Raw genomic sequence first — 17,899 nt, forward strand, 5'->3', positions numbered from 1 at the left:
CTGTAGTATCCAGGAATGTGTAGGTTAGGGTGGACTGGCCATGCTAAATTGTCCCATAGTATCCAGGGATGTGCAGGCTCAGTGAGTTAGCCATGGGAAATACGAGGTTACGGGGTGGTTCTGGGTGGGCTGGTCTTCGCAGGGTAGGTGTGAACCCAAAGGGTTGAATGGCCTGCTTCTACATTGTAGAGATTCTACGATCTTAAAAAATAATAGCTAATGAGATAGTTAATGTATTAGTTTTAATTTACCAAAGCTGATTAGATTTGGGAACGGTTCCTTTAGATTGGAAAACAGCTGATTCAAACGGGGAGGGAAGCAGAAAGCAGGAAACTGCAGGCCAGTTAGCTTAGTATCTGTTAACGTTAGTAGCTATTACTTAAAGCTGTTATATCAGGGTGTTTGTATACATTCCAGGTAATCAGGCAGGTTTGATTTATTTATTGTTGTCACATACCTTAGTACAGTGAAAAGTTCTGTTTTGCGAGCAGTACAGACAGATTTCCTTTTGGTCAAAAGAAAACTCCTTGTAGCTAATTTATTAGAGTTCTTTGAAGAAGTAACTAGACCATGGGTAGAGGGGAACTAATGGATGGCTTGTAGATTTCCAAAAAGTGCCACATCAAAAGTTATTCTCGAAGATAAAAGCCCACAGTGTAAGGGGAATTTAGAAGAATGAGACAGGGATCTTATAGAAACATATAAGATTATGAAGGGAATAGATAAGGTAGAAGCAGGGAGGTTGTTTCCAGCAGTGGGTGAAACTAGAACGAGGGGGCATAGCCTCAAAATAAGGGGGAGCAGATTTAGGACTGAGTTGAGGAGGAACTTCTTCACCTAAAGGAGTGGGAATCTATGGAATTCCCTGCCCAGTGAAGCAGTTGTGGCGAATTCATTGTATGTTTTTAAGGCAAAGATAAATTTTTGGACAGTAAAGGAATAAAGGGTTCTGGTAAGTGGAGCTGAGTCCACGAAAGGATCAGCCATGATCTTACCGGATGGCCTACTCCTGCTCCTATTTCTTGTGTAAGGGATAATATATTGGGTAGAAGATTGGCAGCTGCAGGAAGGAGAGATTAGGATTAAATGGGTCTTCAAGATGTCACGAGTGATATGCCCCAATGCCCCTTGCTAAAGTCTCAACTCTTCATAATTTATATAAATAATTTGGACGAAACAATCGAAAATATTGTGGCTAAATTTGCTGATGACGCAAAGGTAAGAAAGTGAGTTATGGAGAGGAGCCTACAAATAGATTAACTGCAGAATACAAGAAATCAGGAAATCGAACAATGTTCCATTTTTACTGTGAGGGGAGCGGAATACAAAAAGTAGGGAGGTTATGCTCGAGTTATACAGGGCATTAGTGAGACCGCATCTGGAGTATTGTGTACTGATACTTATGGAAAGATATTAATGCATTACTTGACTAATACCCAGAATGAGTGGATTGCCTTATGAGGAAGGGTTAGGCCTGTATCCTCTGGAGTTTAGAGGTGACTTAATTGAAATGTGTAAGATCCTGACAGGACTTGGCAGATGGATATAGAAAAGATGTTTCCTTGTACGGGAGAATTTAGATCTAGGAGTCATAGAGTCAGAGATGTATAGCACGGAAACAGACCCTTCGGTCCAACTCATCCAGGCCGACCTGATATCCCAAATAAATTTAGTTCCATTTGCCAGCATTTGGCCCATATCCCCCTCAACCCTTCCTAACCAAGTAACCATCCAGGTGCCTTTTAAATGTTGTAATTGTACCAGCCTCTGCCACCTCCTGTGTTAGCTCATTCCATACACGCACCACCCTCTGCATGAAAAAGTTTCCCCTTAGTCCCTTTTAAATCCCCCTACCCCCACCAACCTTAAACCAACGCCCTCTAGTTTTGGACTCCCCTACCCTGGGAAAAAGACCTTGGCTATTCACCCTATAGTTTTGGACTCCCCTACCCTGGGAAAAAGACCTTGGCTATTCACCCTATCCATGCCCCTCACAATTTTATAAACCGCTATAAGGTCACCCCTCAACCTCTGATGCTCCAGGGAGAATAGCCCCAGCCTATCCCTAATAGCCCACACCCTCCAACCCTAGCAACACCTTTGTAAATCTTTTCTGCACCCTTTCAAGTTTTACAACATCTTTCTCGCAGCAGGGAGACCAGAATTGAACGCAGTATTCCAAAAGTGGCCTATTAGTTTTCCTCAAATTGGGTAGGTAATTCAGGTGATTGCCACCTCTTGCGTTGATTCTAAACTGCTTCAGCAACTGCCTGAATTACCTACCTCTTTCTGTCCCTAGGCCCCTCCCTGTTGCCTCTTTCTGTCCCTAGGCCCCTCCCTGTTGCCACTTTCTGGAAATGGGCAATAAATGTTAGCGTTACCTGCGAAGCCGCCTCCTCGAGAAAATAAATAAGTGGGAGCGAGATTTGGCGCGAGGGAGGAATGGACTGGGGTCTGGCTGTGATGCACAGCACAGTTGAATTGCCTCACGGAGCTCACAAGCCCCGCTTGCCAATGTTTCTGTGAAGCAGAGTCGTTTTGACATGTTTTTAACGAATCGTGTTGACCTCTGATCCTTCCTCCCCTTTGCAGGAGTTGCTGGCCCGTCCCGGCTTGAAAGAAGGGTTTGAGGAATTTTGTCGGGCCAGGGGCTACAGCGTTCTGGTTGTCATGACTATCGCCTTCGAGCAGAAGAGTGAACCTTTCCGGCAATTGGCAGTCTACAGCCCACACTGTAACTTGAGAGAATCGGTAGGTTCTGAGAGTCTACATTTGGTCGGGATGTGGAGTGAGAGTCTTGGAGGGAGGCTAAGAGTCATCCACATTGTGGTGTCTGGAGTCACGTGTAGGCCAGACTGGGTAAGGAGGGCGGATTTCCTTCTCTGAAGGGCATTAATGAACCAGATGGGTATTTTGCAACAAACGATAGTCAGGGTTATTGAGAGGAAACCCGTTTTATTTGACCTTGGGAGGCATCACGAGAATTGAGACTGGTCATTATCTGATGTATGTACGTTGAAGTAAATCCAGTAAGTTTCAACGATGTATGTTTGAAAATGAAAGACTTTTGTAAGGTCCTGGGTGCCTAATGCCTTTTGAAGAGCTGGGTCAATGCAATGGGTGAATGTCAGACGAGCTTGCAGAAAGGCTATTAAAGGCACAGCGAGTGTCAATTTACCAAGTTATTCAATTTAATAAACTGGACGACAACCATTCTGGTTCGTTCCTCAGAGCAATGACTTGACCAATCATAGAGTCCTACAGCATGGAAACAGACCCTTCGGTCCAACCAGTCCATGTCGACCATAATCCCAAACTAAACTAGTCCCACCTTCCTGCACTCAGCCCATATCCCTCCAAGCGTTTCCTATTCACGTACTTTTAACTGTACCTGCATCCACCACTTCTCTGGTAGTACATCCCATCAACGAGCCATTCTCCGTGTTTTAAAAAGAAATTGCTCCTCAGATTTTAAAAATACATTTCTTCTCTCACCTTAAAAACATGCCCTCTAGTCTTGAAATCCCTCACCCTAGGGAAGAGACACCGGCCTTATCTATGCCCCTCATGATTTTATAAACCTCTGTAAAGTCACCCCTCAACCTCCTACACTCCAGTGGAAAAGGGTCCTCGCCTATCCAGCCTCATCCAGAGCTGATGAAGTGTTACCTAGACTTGAAACATTAGTTTGCTGTCTCTCTACAGATGCTGCCTGACCCACTGTGATCTCTAGCATTTCTTTTTGTTTCCAAGCATCTGCAATAATTTGCTTCTAACTAAATTAGTTTGGGGAGATGGTGGGTGTGGACTAGTTGGACAGACGGGTCGGTTTCCATGCTGTAAGACTCTAAAACAAAAGTAAAATAAAATTATTGAGGTTGGTTGAGAATCTACTCCAAAACCTTAAAGTAAAATTATGCTAATTCTTCCTTTTCTTTTGGTATTTTAACTGTGTTGTAACAATATAGTAGTTTGATTAAAGCCTATGCGAAGCACAGCATCTTATGCTTGCCTCTAAATACAAAAGTTAAGAGTCTAGGCTGTCCCTTTACACTACTTTGGGGGGGTGTGTGTGTGTGTGTGGTGGGTCTGGTCTGGCCCATGACGACGGGATGGACTGTTCCTCTCTGAGTCTCCCTAATTCTATGATTATAGGTGAGCCGGGCACTGGAGGAGTCTGAGACCCCTTTGTTACAGCTGATGCCACTGATCAGCCCAGATTCAGAAATCGTGGCCTACCACCAGGGAAATGGGCAAGCCTCTCGCAAGAAGGTGCTGCCCGTCATCGTGGACTTCCTGAAGGCCTGGGAGGCTGGCCGGTCAGACCCTGCAGTTGTCTCTTGGGGGTGGGGAACTGTCTCACGGGTCCCGAGGGGACAGGAGGAGGACGGGGAGGAGGCCGCCTGCGACGAGGTTTACCTACCCCCCACCCCCATGAACAGCCTGGTGGAGGGCTGCCCTCTGGAAGGGGGGTTGCCCAAACTGTCGCAGGAGGCTATCTTGGAGCGGTTCGACAAAATGGCTGCCGAGGGCCCGGTGGTGGATTCCAGCAACCATTAGCCTGAGACTGGACAGAGCTTCTGGTTTTCACCGTTGAGATTGTCACTGGGGGATGGAGGGGTTGAGTTGATGTTCGGAAAGAGGCAGTCTTGAAACTAGCTGAAGTCATGCCCCAACCCCTGCCCCTGATAAACATTTATTTGCCTCCCTCCTGGGCAAGCAAACAGTCTTTTCGACCTATCACCTGGTTCCCCTCCACACCAATTGGCCCCATCCTTGCTTTTTCCCCTCACTGCGTGTCAATCTTCTGCTGGGGAAAATGTGACCACGGGGTGATTTTGGTGGGTTGGCGGGGGAGGGTGGTTTCAGGTTGAATGTTCAAAGACACTATGGGGGCTAATGGCTTCTTCCTTTCCTGTTCCTAGGCTTCCTGACACCAGAATCCACATGAGGAGGCCGTTCGGCCCCTTCAGTCTCTTAATCCTTTCAATGGGGTTTTTCTGGCTCATCTGCGACTGGTTTCCCCCCTCAGTCCAAAGATATGTTGTTTAGGTGCACTGGCCATGCTAAATTACCCCAAAGCATGCAGGGCAAGGTGGGTTAACTCTTGGTAAACGTGAAGTTGTAGGAATAGGGTGGGATGCTCTCCAGAGGGTCGGTGCAGCCTCGACAGGTTGAAAGGCCTGTATCTGCACTACAGGGATTCTGTGATTCTAACTCTACCTAGGCCCGGAGGGCCAAATAGCCTGCTCCTGTTCTATTTTTCTAAAACAAGTGAGCTGATTCGGGTGACAAGGTGGTTCTGGGTTGGCATTACTGCCTCGCAGCACCAGAGAGGGATGGTCTTCAGAGGGTCAGCGTGGACTCGATGGGCCCAACCTGGGTCCGTGGCGCTGTGAGGCAGCAGTGCTAACCACTGAGACACCGTGTTGCCCTCCCTCGGAATTTAGAACTCCCTTAGAGAGGCAAGAAACCACCCAGCCGCAAAGTTCAAAGTCACGTCTAAGTGGCTGTGGTGAAGGAACAAGAATCTTAACCCTGTCCTATCTCTAGAATCTGGCATTTCCTAATCTAAGCAATAAAACGAATGCAGTGCTGGTTCGGTATGGCTTCTAGAGCTGCATTAAAGGCCAAGGGCAGGAGTTTGTCATCCCTAATCAGTGCTCAGTGGGTAGCTAGACTTCAGGCCTCCATGGTTAAGGGCAGTAGAGATGGGGAGAATGGGACAGGGGGGATAGATGAAGATGCAGGTGCAGGGCCAGAATTCTGGCTCTGCATCTGGCTTGGGGGGGCTCTCGACCTGAGTACAGTGAACCGTTAGAGACCCGTATATGTTCCTTCTGGGGCGGACCTGGTGGAACCGTCTCCCTCTCCCTCCCCTGACGAGACGCGGTGAGGTTAGAGAGGACCGAATGAACAGGAGTCAGGGAATGAACTCCGTCCACTCTGGGGCCAGTTGAGAAGCCTCAGACTGATGTCTTCCACCTCCAGGTTCTGCTGGGATCTCTCCTGTTTCTGAAGCAAAAAAGAAATTTATCGTACATGTGACTGTTAATTGGTGAAGATGTGTAATGATTGATCAATTGAAATTTCTGACGCAGATTTTAAATGCAGAATGTGTTTGGTGTGGGGGTGGGGAGACAGGGAAATGATTGTAAAATATAGCCATTTGTGTTTTAGGGGTTTGGGAGTTTGTATCTGTGTCAGTTACACCATCTCAGAGTAGAGAAGCCTCCCATCTGTTTGATTTTTGCCCCCCTTCTGTCACGCCTCTTCCACAGAGATTTCTGAATTCCTCCATCTAACCTCTTCAGTGTAAGCCCTTCCTCCTCCCCTACTTGCAGCACATTCGATGGGAATGGCGTGGAGGTATGTGGAGAGGGCCCAGGTCGTTTCCTTGCGTCTTCCTCCTCCCCCAATACCCATTCCTTCAATCGCATCCCTCAACCCTTAACTCCACCCTGCCATCCAATCTCTCGTGCGCATGCTGTCTCTCTCTCTCAAGCGCGCACGCGCGCTCGCTCTCTCTCACTCCCTCCACCCCCCACCTCCCTCCCTCTCCCTCAATCCTGCAGAATTACATAGCACACTCTAGTACTCAATACAGGAACAGGCCATTCAGTCCTCTGCTCGACACAAGCCGCCTCCCAACCCTCTCTTCGTCCATTTACCTACGTCATCATGTCCTAGTCATACAGCACAGAAACAGCCCTTTTGGTCCAACAGTCCATCCTGAACTTAATCCCAAATCCCAAACTAAGCTAGTACCACCTGCCTGTTCCTGGCCCATATCATTTCAAACCTTTCCTATTGATGTACTTATCTTTACAATATCTTGTAACTGTACCTGCATCCACTGTTCCCTCAGGAAGTTCATTCCACCCCCAGACCACACATGTCTCTTTTAAATCTCTCCCCTCTCACCTTAAAAATATGCCCCCTAGTTTTGAAATCCCCCATCCTAGGGAAAAGACAACTACCACTAACCCTATCTATACCCCTCATGATTTTATAAACCTCCTGTGCTCCAGTGGAAAAAGGTCCCAGCGTGTTCAGCCTTTTTTATAACTCAAACCTTCCATACCTGGCAACATCCTGGTAAATCTCTTCTGAACCCTCCCCAGCTTAATAATATCCTTCCTATAACTGGGTGACCAGAACTGGACACAGTGCTCCAGAAGGGGCCTCGCCAACATCCTTCAATTCCTTTCTTCTCCCTCATGTGCCTACTCCAGTTTCCCACTTCAATATATCAATCCAATAAGGAACAGGCCCTTTGGCCACCAAGCCTGTGCCGATTCCTAATCCTTATTTAGACCCACCACTTATTGCCCATACACTGTTTCTGACCCTCTGCCTCCCATTCATGTCTCTATCAAGGTACACCATAAATATTGCTAACGTGCCTGCTTTCACCACCTTGACTGGCAGCATGTTCCAGGGACTCGCCAAACTCTGTAAAATAAATAAATTTTCACCGCACTTCTCCCCCAAACTTTCGCCCTTTCACCTCGAAGCCGTGCCCTCTTGTAGTTGACCTTTCCACCTTGCAGGGAAAAAGGACTGTGACTATCCACCGTGTCTATGCCTGTCCTCATTTTGTAGACCTCTATCAAGTCGCCCCTCAGCCTCTGTCTTTCCAGTGAAAATAATCTGCGTTTATCCAACCTCTCGTAATTATAACCCTCCAAACCGGGCAACATCCTGGTAAACCTTTTCTGCACCCTCCAAAGCACATCTGTACAACTCATCTCGAATCATTCATTCCCTACACCCTACTCTCTGGTTCCTCCTGAATTCCTGATTCAATTCATTGCTGACTGACTAATATTGATGGCGATTGTTATAAGCCCAGCTAATGTTATTATTGTGGAAGTCAGATGCCAGAGTGAAATCTGGTTTGACTACTCTAGTTTTGGTTTGAATGAGGCAGTCTCTTGGCGAGACAAGCACACGATGTTGCTGATTTTGTGTTAACAATAAAACAGAAGTTTACTAATCAATATAAGTGCAGATAAAAAAGAATAACAATCGATCTATGTATAACACAAACTTTAAAGATTTTTAAATACACGAAAAAGGCATAATCCTTTACGGATTGCAAACTGTCCCATGCGTAGTACCAAAAATTACCCCTTCTACAGTGGAGTCATAGAGCTGTACAGCACGGAAACAAACCCTTTGTTCAAACTCGTCCATTCCAACCAGATTTCCTAAATTAATCTGGTCCCATTTGCTAGCATTTGGCCCATATCCCTCTAAACCCTTCCTGTTCACGTACCAATCCAGGTGCCTTTTAAATGTTGTAATTGTGCCAGTCTCCACCACTTCCTCTGGCAGCTCGTTCCATACACACACCACCCTCTGCGTGAAAAAGTTGCCTCTTATGTGCCTTTTAAATTTTTCCCCTCTCACCTTAAACCTGCAGTTTGGGACTGCCCACCCTGGGAAAAAGACCTTGGCTATTAACCTTATCGATGCCCCTCATGATTGTATAAACATCTATAGGGTCACCCCTCAGCCTCTGACACTCCAGGGAAAATAGTCCCAGCCTCTCCCTATAGCTCCAACCCTGGCAATACTTTGCTGTACCCTTTCAAGTTTAACAACATCGTTGCTAGAGCAGGGAGACCAGAGTTTAATACAGTATTCCAAATTACTTGCATAGAGGACGAAAATCACTTTATTTAAACACCTTGGCGGACTTAAACTTAACTGCCAGTCTTTAAAATTTGTTAGCGTCTTCCTAGAGCTTTCTTACATCTGATTTTAAGCATTATCAGCTTCACTGACATTTCTACACAAACATTTCTCGTTTGGGACTACACTAACTCCTTACTAAGAAGTTAGGTTAATCTAGTTTAACTAGCTCTCTCAAAACAAAATCACCAAGGCTACAGAAATGCTTGCAAGTTAAATTAGTTCCTTCGGAGACGCAGCAAAACCAATATGTCATTACTCAAAAATTCAAAACACATCATATTAAAATGTATACATCACATACTCTAGAGCTGGTAGCTTTGGGTGTGACAGTTAGCTTTGTAAGGAAGAAATTGGCCATTGCAGGATAACCAAACCACATGTGCACATGCGCGTATGCACACACCAAAAAGTGAGTTGCATGTCTAACAAAGTATAGATCAATGTCTGCAGGATGTTTGGAGATCCACTATTTGAGTCCCAGACATTGCACTATTGGTACTGGCATTTCAACGTCAACCCGATTTGTTTTAGATTCTGTTATATTTTTGGATATGTTAAGGTAGTTTCAAAAGGCGGGTAATGGCTTAAGCCCTGTACAGTAAGAAAAGGAATTCCATTGAATAATTTAATGCCAGTGACTTGCAGAGGCTCAGGCCAGCACCAAGATCCAGCTACACCTGATATTTATGAACAGGAGACAGTTTACTTCCAGGCGTGGAAAGTTATTGTCTTGTTAGCCGCTCATTGGCAGTTTCTCACCTTTGCGCTCTGATCCCAGGCGTGTAGAAACACAAGCAACTTCTGTCACTAGCCTACAGATGTGCATCTAACCTACGTTCGTGTGTGAGCCAGCAATTTTAAAAACTGACCCCGATTATTAATGTAGCTGTGGCTCAGTCAGTAAAACACTGACACTCTCTCTCTGTCACCTCCCAGCCACAAGGTTGTGGGTTCAGCGTCCGCTCCAGAGATGAGCATAATATTGAGTGAGGTGTCGGAACATACTGCAACATCTCGGGCGAGGCACTCTGGGGATGCTGCTCCTACTCTCACTGATCCCATACCTGATGGTTTTTCAAAAGCCGGGTCTAGGAAAAAATCCTTCCTCCTTCTTCGATATCCTGGGCCATGTTCCCTCCAAACATTGTTGCTGCACAGACCTCAGATTCCAAAAGCAAAAGTCAATGGGTCCACAGCCAGTTGGTGTACATGGATCTTCCACACAGGACACAGTGCTGTGTCCCAAAATTTATTCCTCAACCACTTTGCAGAGAAACAAAATGTGCTAAACGTCATGTTGAGGGAGTTTGCTGCGGTCAAATTGGCTGCCTCATTTCCTATATTATAACAGTAAGTTTGTACCAGAAAGGCTTTCGATTGTCTGGTCAGCTGCTTTGCGATGCACAGTGATGCCAACAGTGTGGTGTTCAGTTCCCGCACTGGCTGAGATTACCACAAGGGATTCTCCTTCTCAACTTCTCCCTATTTTACCTGAGGAACGCTGACCCTCAGATTAAAAAAAAAATAAAAGTCGTCTCTCTCTAATGAGAGAGGAGCCTTGATGGTCTGGTAGGACAATGGGCAATTTACCTTTACATTCTAAAAGTACATTAGTTTAAAAGCACTGAGGTTGCAAAAAAAAATGCTGTGCAAATTCGAGTGCCCGTCAAAACTAGTTAGTGGTAACATGCAACTAATCTAAAGAGAGGAAGGTAATCAAATATTAACTGAGGACGGTGTCAACAGATTTGATCATTAATTTTCAATGACTACAGGTTTGTTGAGAGAGGATCTGGTGTTCACTTACCAGGGAATTCCATACAGGGTAACTGATCTGAACATGTTGACACATTCCAGGCACGGTTGGTTGCTTTGCAGTTGCATTTATCCCACCATTGTGGTTTTGCGTGCTTTAATCTTGTCACAACGCAGGCAGTAGAGGGGTTAAAAAAAGTCTCTCAAGGCGAGTGATTTTTCCAGCAGGGTTCGTGACCTGTCTTTGAGGGCATTATCACACAGGGCAGCAATGAACTCTGTTAGCCTGTCCTGCTCTGATTTCAATCCCCAATTGTGTCTGTCTTTGAAGTGCGGGGAGGAGTAGGTAAGGAAGAAGGGAGTTTGGGGGTTAGTACGTCAGGAAGAGAGAATTGTTTTTTAGCCCTTGCTTGTAACCTTTTGGTGTCTGGCACAAGTCTTGGGAGCAGACATAGAGGAGAGAAATAAAATGAAGGCATTAGGATAAAATTGTTTGTTTTTTTTTACAATAATTAAAACTGATTAATTCTGCAAAACATCCTGTCGACTGTGTCTTTTTTTTTAAAGCTTTGTTCTTCAGTTTAGTCTGATCTCGCAACCTTGTGCATTATAAAAACATTAGAACTGGAGTAGGCCATTCAGTCCCTTGAACCTATTCTGCCATTTAATACGATCATGGCTGATCTCTCAACAATTGCTGCCTGCTCTCCATAACCTTCAACCTATTACTAATTAAATCACCTTGGATTTATTTGGTGACCCCTCCACTCTCTGGTTTAGTAAATTCCACAGATTCACAACACTTTTTAACAGAAGTAATTCCTCCTGATTTTAAATGTGATAGCCTTGAGCCCAAAACTGTAACCTCTCATTCTAGCTCAACCTACAAGTTTGTCAATTTCCTTTAGTGTCTTACGTACCCCGTTTAAGCCATAGAATCCTTTTCTGTGTGGAATCGTGCCTTTTGGCTCAAGTCCACACTGACACTCCGACCAGTATCTCGGTCAGACCCACCCCCCTACCTAGTAACCCCACAGCTAACCCACCTAGCCTGGACACTGGGGACATTTAGCATAGGCAATCTGCCCTAACTTGCACATCTTTGGAAGGAAGCCTGCACGGGCAGGGGGAGAATGTGCAAACTCCATACAGACAGTTGCTAAGCACTGAGCCACCTTCGTTCTTCAAAACTTGAGCAAGTATGGACCTAAATTTCTCAATCTGTCTTCATAAAACAAGCCTTTTGTCTCTGGAATTAATCCAGTGAACCTTCTCTGAGCTGCTTCCAACAAAATGACATCTCCTCTGTTGATTGGCCAGAATCTTTCCCAATGTTCCCTCCACACGTATGGGATTAATTCTGTCAGTGGGGAAGTGGTGGTTTAATGATAATGTCATTGGAGGAGTAATCCAGAGGCTCAGACTAATGTCCTGGAGCCATGGGTTTGAATCCCATCAAGGCAGAAGTTAAAATCGGTAAAATCTGGAATGAAAAGCTAATGTAATGGTGGCTTATGTTGTAAATACTCATTTAGTTGACTGATGTTCTTTAGTTCAAGATGGCATGTTTCCTTCTCTGGTTTGAGCCTATAGGTGACTCCAGGTGCATGGCAATGTGGCTTACTATTAGGCTCTGAACTTCTATAGCAACCAACACCCTTGTCCAGAAGGTAGCTCGGAACCAATGTCTAAAGGAAATTAAAGACAGGCAATAAGTGCTGGCTCTACCACATTCCACAAATGAAGAAAAGTGCTTAATTTTTTTTTTCATTCATTTAATGTATTGCCCATCCTGAATTAACAGTCAACCACCTTGCTGTAGGTCTGGAATCATATGTAGGCCAGACCAGGTAAGGATGGTAGTTTCCTTCCCTGAAGGACATTAGTGAACCAAATGGGTTTTTTCTGACAATCAACAATGGATTTGTGGTCATCATTAGACTCTTAAACTTGAATTCAAATTCCACCATCTACTGTGGCAGCCTTCAAACCCAGGTCCCCAGAACATTAGAGATAGTAGGAACTGCAGATGCTGGAGAATCCGAGACAACAAGGTGCAGGGCTGGATGAACACAGCAGGCCAAGCAGCATCATAGGAGCAGAGACCTGGGTCTCTGTATTAACAGTCCAGTGATAACACCACGAGGCCAAGACTTTCCCCTGGCTCTCTGTGAGAACCTGGTTGGTCCCATCCCTCTGAACCCCCCCATTACTTCAGCTAATGCCAGCCTATCCAGCGCCTTATAAGTCAAATCTTTCAGACTCGGCAACATCCTGGTAAATCTTTTCTGGACCCTCTCCAGTTTAATAATGTCCTTCATATTGGAGGGCAACTGGAACTGGGCACAATTCTCCAAAAGTGGCCTCACAAACGTCCTGTACACCCACAAACGTGACGTCTCAACTCCTATGCTCGAAGAAAAACCAAAAGAACCGTGGATGCCATAAATCGGAAACAAAAGCAGAAGTTGGAAAAGCTCAGCAGGTCTTGCAGCGTTTGTGGGGAGAAATCAGAGTTAATGTTTCAGTCTAGTTCTGAAGAAGGGTCACCGGACCCCCAACATTAACTCTGATTTCTCTTCACAGATGGTGCCGGACCTGCTGAGCTTTTCCAGCAACTTCAGTTTTTGTTCCTATACTCAAAGGTCTGAGCAATGATGGCAAGCATGCAAAACATCTTAACTTCCCTTTACCTGAATCCCTGGGTCTCTCTGTTCTACAACACCACCCAAGGTAACCATTGTCGAAGATCTTATCTGTACCATCTCTAGTGCTTGCAAATGGATTAATCTGCAGTGGAAAGGCCCATTATCAACTAGTCAGCATTACTTTCAGATGGAGGCATTGACAGAAATTATGCCATTACCCTGCTTGCCTAGTATTTCGTACAATTTATGCTGAGACGGCACCGCTGCAGAGTCTGAATCAATGGCCATGAAGCCACAGATTATGATTTTCTTTTGAAAACTCAGCCAGTTCACCAATGACCTTTTAGAGTCATAGAGTTGTATAGCACAGAATTAGACCCTTCAGTCCATGCCAACCAGATACCTTAAATTAATCTAGTCCCATTTGCCAACATTTGGCCCTTATCCCTCTTAAATCCTTCCTATTCATATATCCATCCAGATGCCTTTTAAATGTAGTAGTAATAGTACCCACTTCCACCACCACCACCTCTGGCAGCTCATTCCATACATGCACCACCCTCTGCATGAAAAAGTTGCCCCTTAGGTCCCTTTTAAATCTTTCCCCCTCTCACCTTAAACCTCTAGTTTTGGATTCCCCCACCCTGGGGAAAAGACTTTGACTATCCACCCTATCCATGACCCTCATGATTTTATACATAGTGCACATGTTTCTTGATCAGAGGTCATGGGTTTGATCCCCCAGCTGCTGGGGTCTGACCCTCCCAGTGCCTGATTTGACGCAGTACCACACTGTCAGACATTTCACCTGGCAGACGTGGTATTAAATCAAGTCCTCAGCTGCCCTTTCTCATGCAGAATATCCACAGTGTGGAAGCAGGCAATTCAGCCCTTCAAGTCCATGCCAACCCTCCAAAGAGCATCCCATCCAGACCCACCCCATCCCTGTAACCCACCTAACGTGCATAATTTTAAGCACAGCCAATCCACCCTAACCCACATATCTTTAGATTGTGGGAGGAAACTGCAGTACCCAGAGGGAACCTGCACAGCCACAGGGAGAATGTGTAAACTCCGAGCAGGCAGTCACCCCGAGGGTGGTGCGGAACCCAGGTCTCTGGTGCTGTGAGGCAGCAGTGCTAACCACGGGGCCACCATTCCACTCGGGAGATGCACATGTGAAAGATCCCATAGCCGCTGCACTGAACAGCAAGGGGGATTCCACCCTCCTGTCCCAGTGATAAAATTTAATTTCAAGCAATTCAACATCACTGAAGACAGATGTTTGTAAATCCACTGCTCTGTCCCTAATTGGCTCACCTTCAAGTCTTGGGATTGATTGACAGACTACAGTAATATAGCATGGAAACAGACTCTTTGGTCCAGCCAGTCCATGCCAACCCTAAACTCAGACTACACTAGTCACATCTGCCTACGCTTGGCCCATATCCCTCCAAACATTTTTTATTCATGTACTTATCCAAACGTCTTTTTAAACATTGTAACTGTACCCGCATCCACCACTTCTTCTAGAAGTTCATTCCACATATTCCACATTCCTCTGTGTAAAAAAAATCTGCCCCTCATGTCTTTTTTAAATCTTACTCCTCTCACCTTAAAAATACGCCCCCAGTCTTGAAATCCATTACTCTAGGGAAAAGACCTTATCTGTGCCCCTCATGATTTTATAAACCTCAATAAGGTTACCCCTCAATGTCCTATGCTCCAGTGAAAGAAGTGCCAGCCTCTCCTTATAACTCACAGCATCCATTCCCGCAGCATCCTGGTAAATCTCTTCTGAACCCTCTCCAATTTGACAATAACCTTACAATAGCAGGGCGACCAGAACTGGACACAGTACTCCAGAAGAAGCCTCACCGACAGCCTATACAATCTCAACTTAACTAGCCGAGACCAGGTGAGCACCTCCCTGGGCAAGCATTGTTTAGACTGAACCAGCCAGCAGAGGGAAGCCTGTTCCATGTTAAAGCCAGGCAGACCCAAGAGGTACCCCCTCCAGAGTGTGAGCTTGAGCTTTGGCTTGCAAACTTGCAGGAGAATGCCAAATGGAAAGAGAGCATGCCAGCCCTGAGGAATCGAACTCAGGAAGCCGTTGCTTGTGTGCAGCGGAAAAACAGGGGCAGGAATCTTCTGGCACTTAGCACCGAGCTTAACTTTTCCTCCTTCTGCACGTTGTCACGCAAAGGGCAGTGAGTGACGCCAGGGGATCAGAAACAGAGACTCCCTCACACATTTTACCCAAACCCCCATTCCAGCCCAAATGATCATTCTTTGTTAGAAACGTAGAAAATAAGAGCAGGAGGAGGCCAATCAGTCCAACAAGCCCACTCTGTCATTCACTATGATCATGGCTGATCTTTTGTCTCAGTGCTATACATTCCCCGTTCTCCCCGTATCCCTTGAGGCTTTTAATGTCTACCCGGCTGTTTCTTAAACATATTCAGTGAATTATAGAATCCCCACAGTGCAGAAGCGGGCCATTCGGCCCTTCAGGTCCACACCAACCCTCTGAAGAGCATCCCACACAAACCCTGTCCCTGTAACCCTGCACTTCTCATGGCTAACCCACTTAGCCTGCACACCCCTGGACACTATGGGACAATTTAGCATGGCCAACCCACCCTCACCTGCACATCTTTGGACTGTGGGAGGAAACCGAAGCACACGGAGGAAACCCGCACAGACAAATGCCACAAAGACCGTCGCCCAAGGCTGGACTCAAACATGGGTCCCCGGTGCTGTGAGGCAGCGGTGCTGACCACTGAGCCACCGTGCCACCATTCAATGTGATTGTAGCTGATCTTTTATCTCAATGTTATAGTTCCACATTCTCCCCATACCTGTTGATGCTTTCAATAACTAGACGTCTACCCAGTTGTGTCTTAAACATATTCGGTGAATTGGCGTCCGCTACCTGCTATGGTTGAGAGTTCCTCGGTATTAACACTTTCTGAATGAAGAACGTTCTCCTCATCTCAGTCCTAAGAGGCCTAACCTGTATCCTGAGACTGTGACCTCTTTGTCCCCGAGCGCCCCACCCAGAGGAAACAATGCATCCAGCCATATCAAAAATTGACATGTTTCAATGAGATCCCCCTCTCATTTTTCTGAAGTCCTGCAAATACAAGCACCACTGAGCCAATCTCTCCTCGTGCAACAATCTCACCATCCCAGGAATCAGTTTGGTGAACCTTTGCTGCATCCCCTCTGTGGTAAGTGTATTATTAAACATATGTTTGTGTATGAACACGTTACATTATACATATATACAAAATCTGATGATTTCCCTCATGTTACACAAGAGGCCATCACTGATACTCTGAAGAGCATTCTGCCCAGACCCACCCCATTTAGCCTGCATACAATGGGGCAGCTTAGCATGGCCAATCACCCTAACCTGCACATCTTTGGAGTGTGGAAGGAAACCAGAGCAGTTTGGAAGAAACCCACACAGACACAGGGAGAACATGCAAACTCCACACAGATAGTTGTCCAAAGCTGGAGTTGAACCTGGGTCCCTGGCACTGTGAAGTAGCAGTGCTAACCACTGAACCACTCATCCTCCATTTAGTTCCATTCCACTTTGACTGCTAACCCTTAAAAACTTTGCTCAAGCACAAGAAGATGAATAGAAAGCTAAATTTACCGTGGTGTCTACACAACCTGAAGGTGGTTACTAAATAAGAGATAACAAGGTGTAGAGCTGGATGAACACAGCAGGCCAAGCAGCATCAGAGGAGCAGGAAAGCTGATGTTTCGGGCCTAGACCCTTCTTCAAAAATGGGGAAGGGGAAGGGGGTTCTGAAATAAATAGGGAGAGTGGGGGAGGCGGATAGAAGATGGATAAAGGAGAAGATAGGTGGAGAGGATGCATTTCACTTTTGTTTTGAAAAGACATCACTGTTGCCAACTTCCTCTGAGGCAGACCCTCAGGATCGAGGGATAGATTGTTTCCCACTATGGTTCAGTGGGTCCTGAGTTGGCTGAGAGGTCCGATATGCAATCAACAGACTCTGCTATGTCGGTGGTGTTCAATAGATCAATGAGTTGTTCAGAGGTTAGCACGCTCCCTCCAATATGTTGACTTCACCTCACAATCCCCACAAAGCATCTCCGCACTCGCTGCCTTAGGAATAGCTACAGCACTGCAGCAGGCCACTCAACCCATTGCTTTTGTTCTGGCTCGCTGCCAGAGCAAATCACCTAATGTCACTCCTCTGTTTTTCTCCCGCTGTATCCCTGCAAATTTTGTTCTCCTTCAGATAATGAATCTGCAGTCACTACTTATTCAGTGCATTCTGGAACTTAACCAGTTGCTGCATTTTCACAAAATTATAGAGTTTTAATTGAATTAGCTTTATTTCCGCATGAGTACAGTGAAAAGTTTACAAGTCACCACTCACAGCGCTAGTAAGATCTGCTGATGCTGGAGTCAGAGATTACACAGCGTGGAGCTGGAGTAACACTACAGGTCAGGCAGCATCTGACCCTGAAGAAGCATCCCGACCCAAAATGTCAAATTTCCTGCTTTTCTGATGCTGCCTGACCTGCAGTGTTTCTCCAGCTCCACACTGCGTTACCACTTACAGCACCATCTTCAGTAGAGATTCTTGAGTACAAGTTTTCAGGGAAAAAAAATATAAAAATAAAAATTAATTCTCTTTTAAGAAATGCAGTGATTAATGCCCAAGCTTAGTACTAAGAATTACATTCAGTGTGAGTACTTCTCTCAGAGGGTAGTGAATCTGTGGAATTCTTTGTCGCTCAGCCTA

At 45.7% G+C, this 17,899-nt stretch overlaps 1 protein-coding gene across 1 annotated transcript in view; it reads left to right on the forward strand.

Moving 5' to 3' along the window:
• The window catches only part of prune (prune exopolyphosphatase), a 35,678-nt gene extending 24,682 nt beyond the window's left edge, over nt 1-10,996 (forward strand). The window contains exons 7-8 of the mRNA XM_020517164.2: nt 2,593-2,751; nt 4,156-10,996. Of these exons, the coding sequence (XP_020372753.1) occupies nt 2,593-2,751; nt 4,156-4,560 (564 nt within the window). The 3' untranslated portion in view covers nt 4,561-10,996. The remainder of the gene's footprint in view (nt 1-2,592; nt 2,752-4,155) is intronic.
• The last annotated feature ends 6,903 nt before the right edge of the window (nt 10,997-17,899 follow it).

Source organism: Rhincodon typus, chromosome 46 (genome assembly GCF_021869965.1).
Source record: "Rhincodon typus isolate 14 chromosome 46, sRhiTyp1.1, whole genome shotgun sequence".
NCBI lineage: Eukaryota > Metazoa > Chordata > Chondrichthyes > Orectolobiformes > Rhincodontidae > Rhincodon > Rhincodon typus.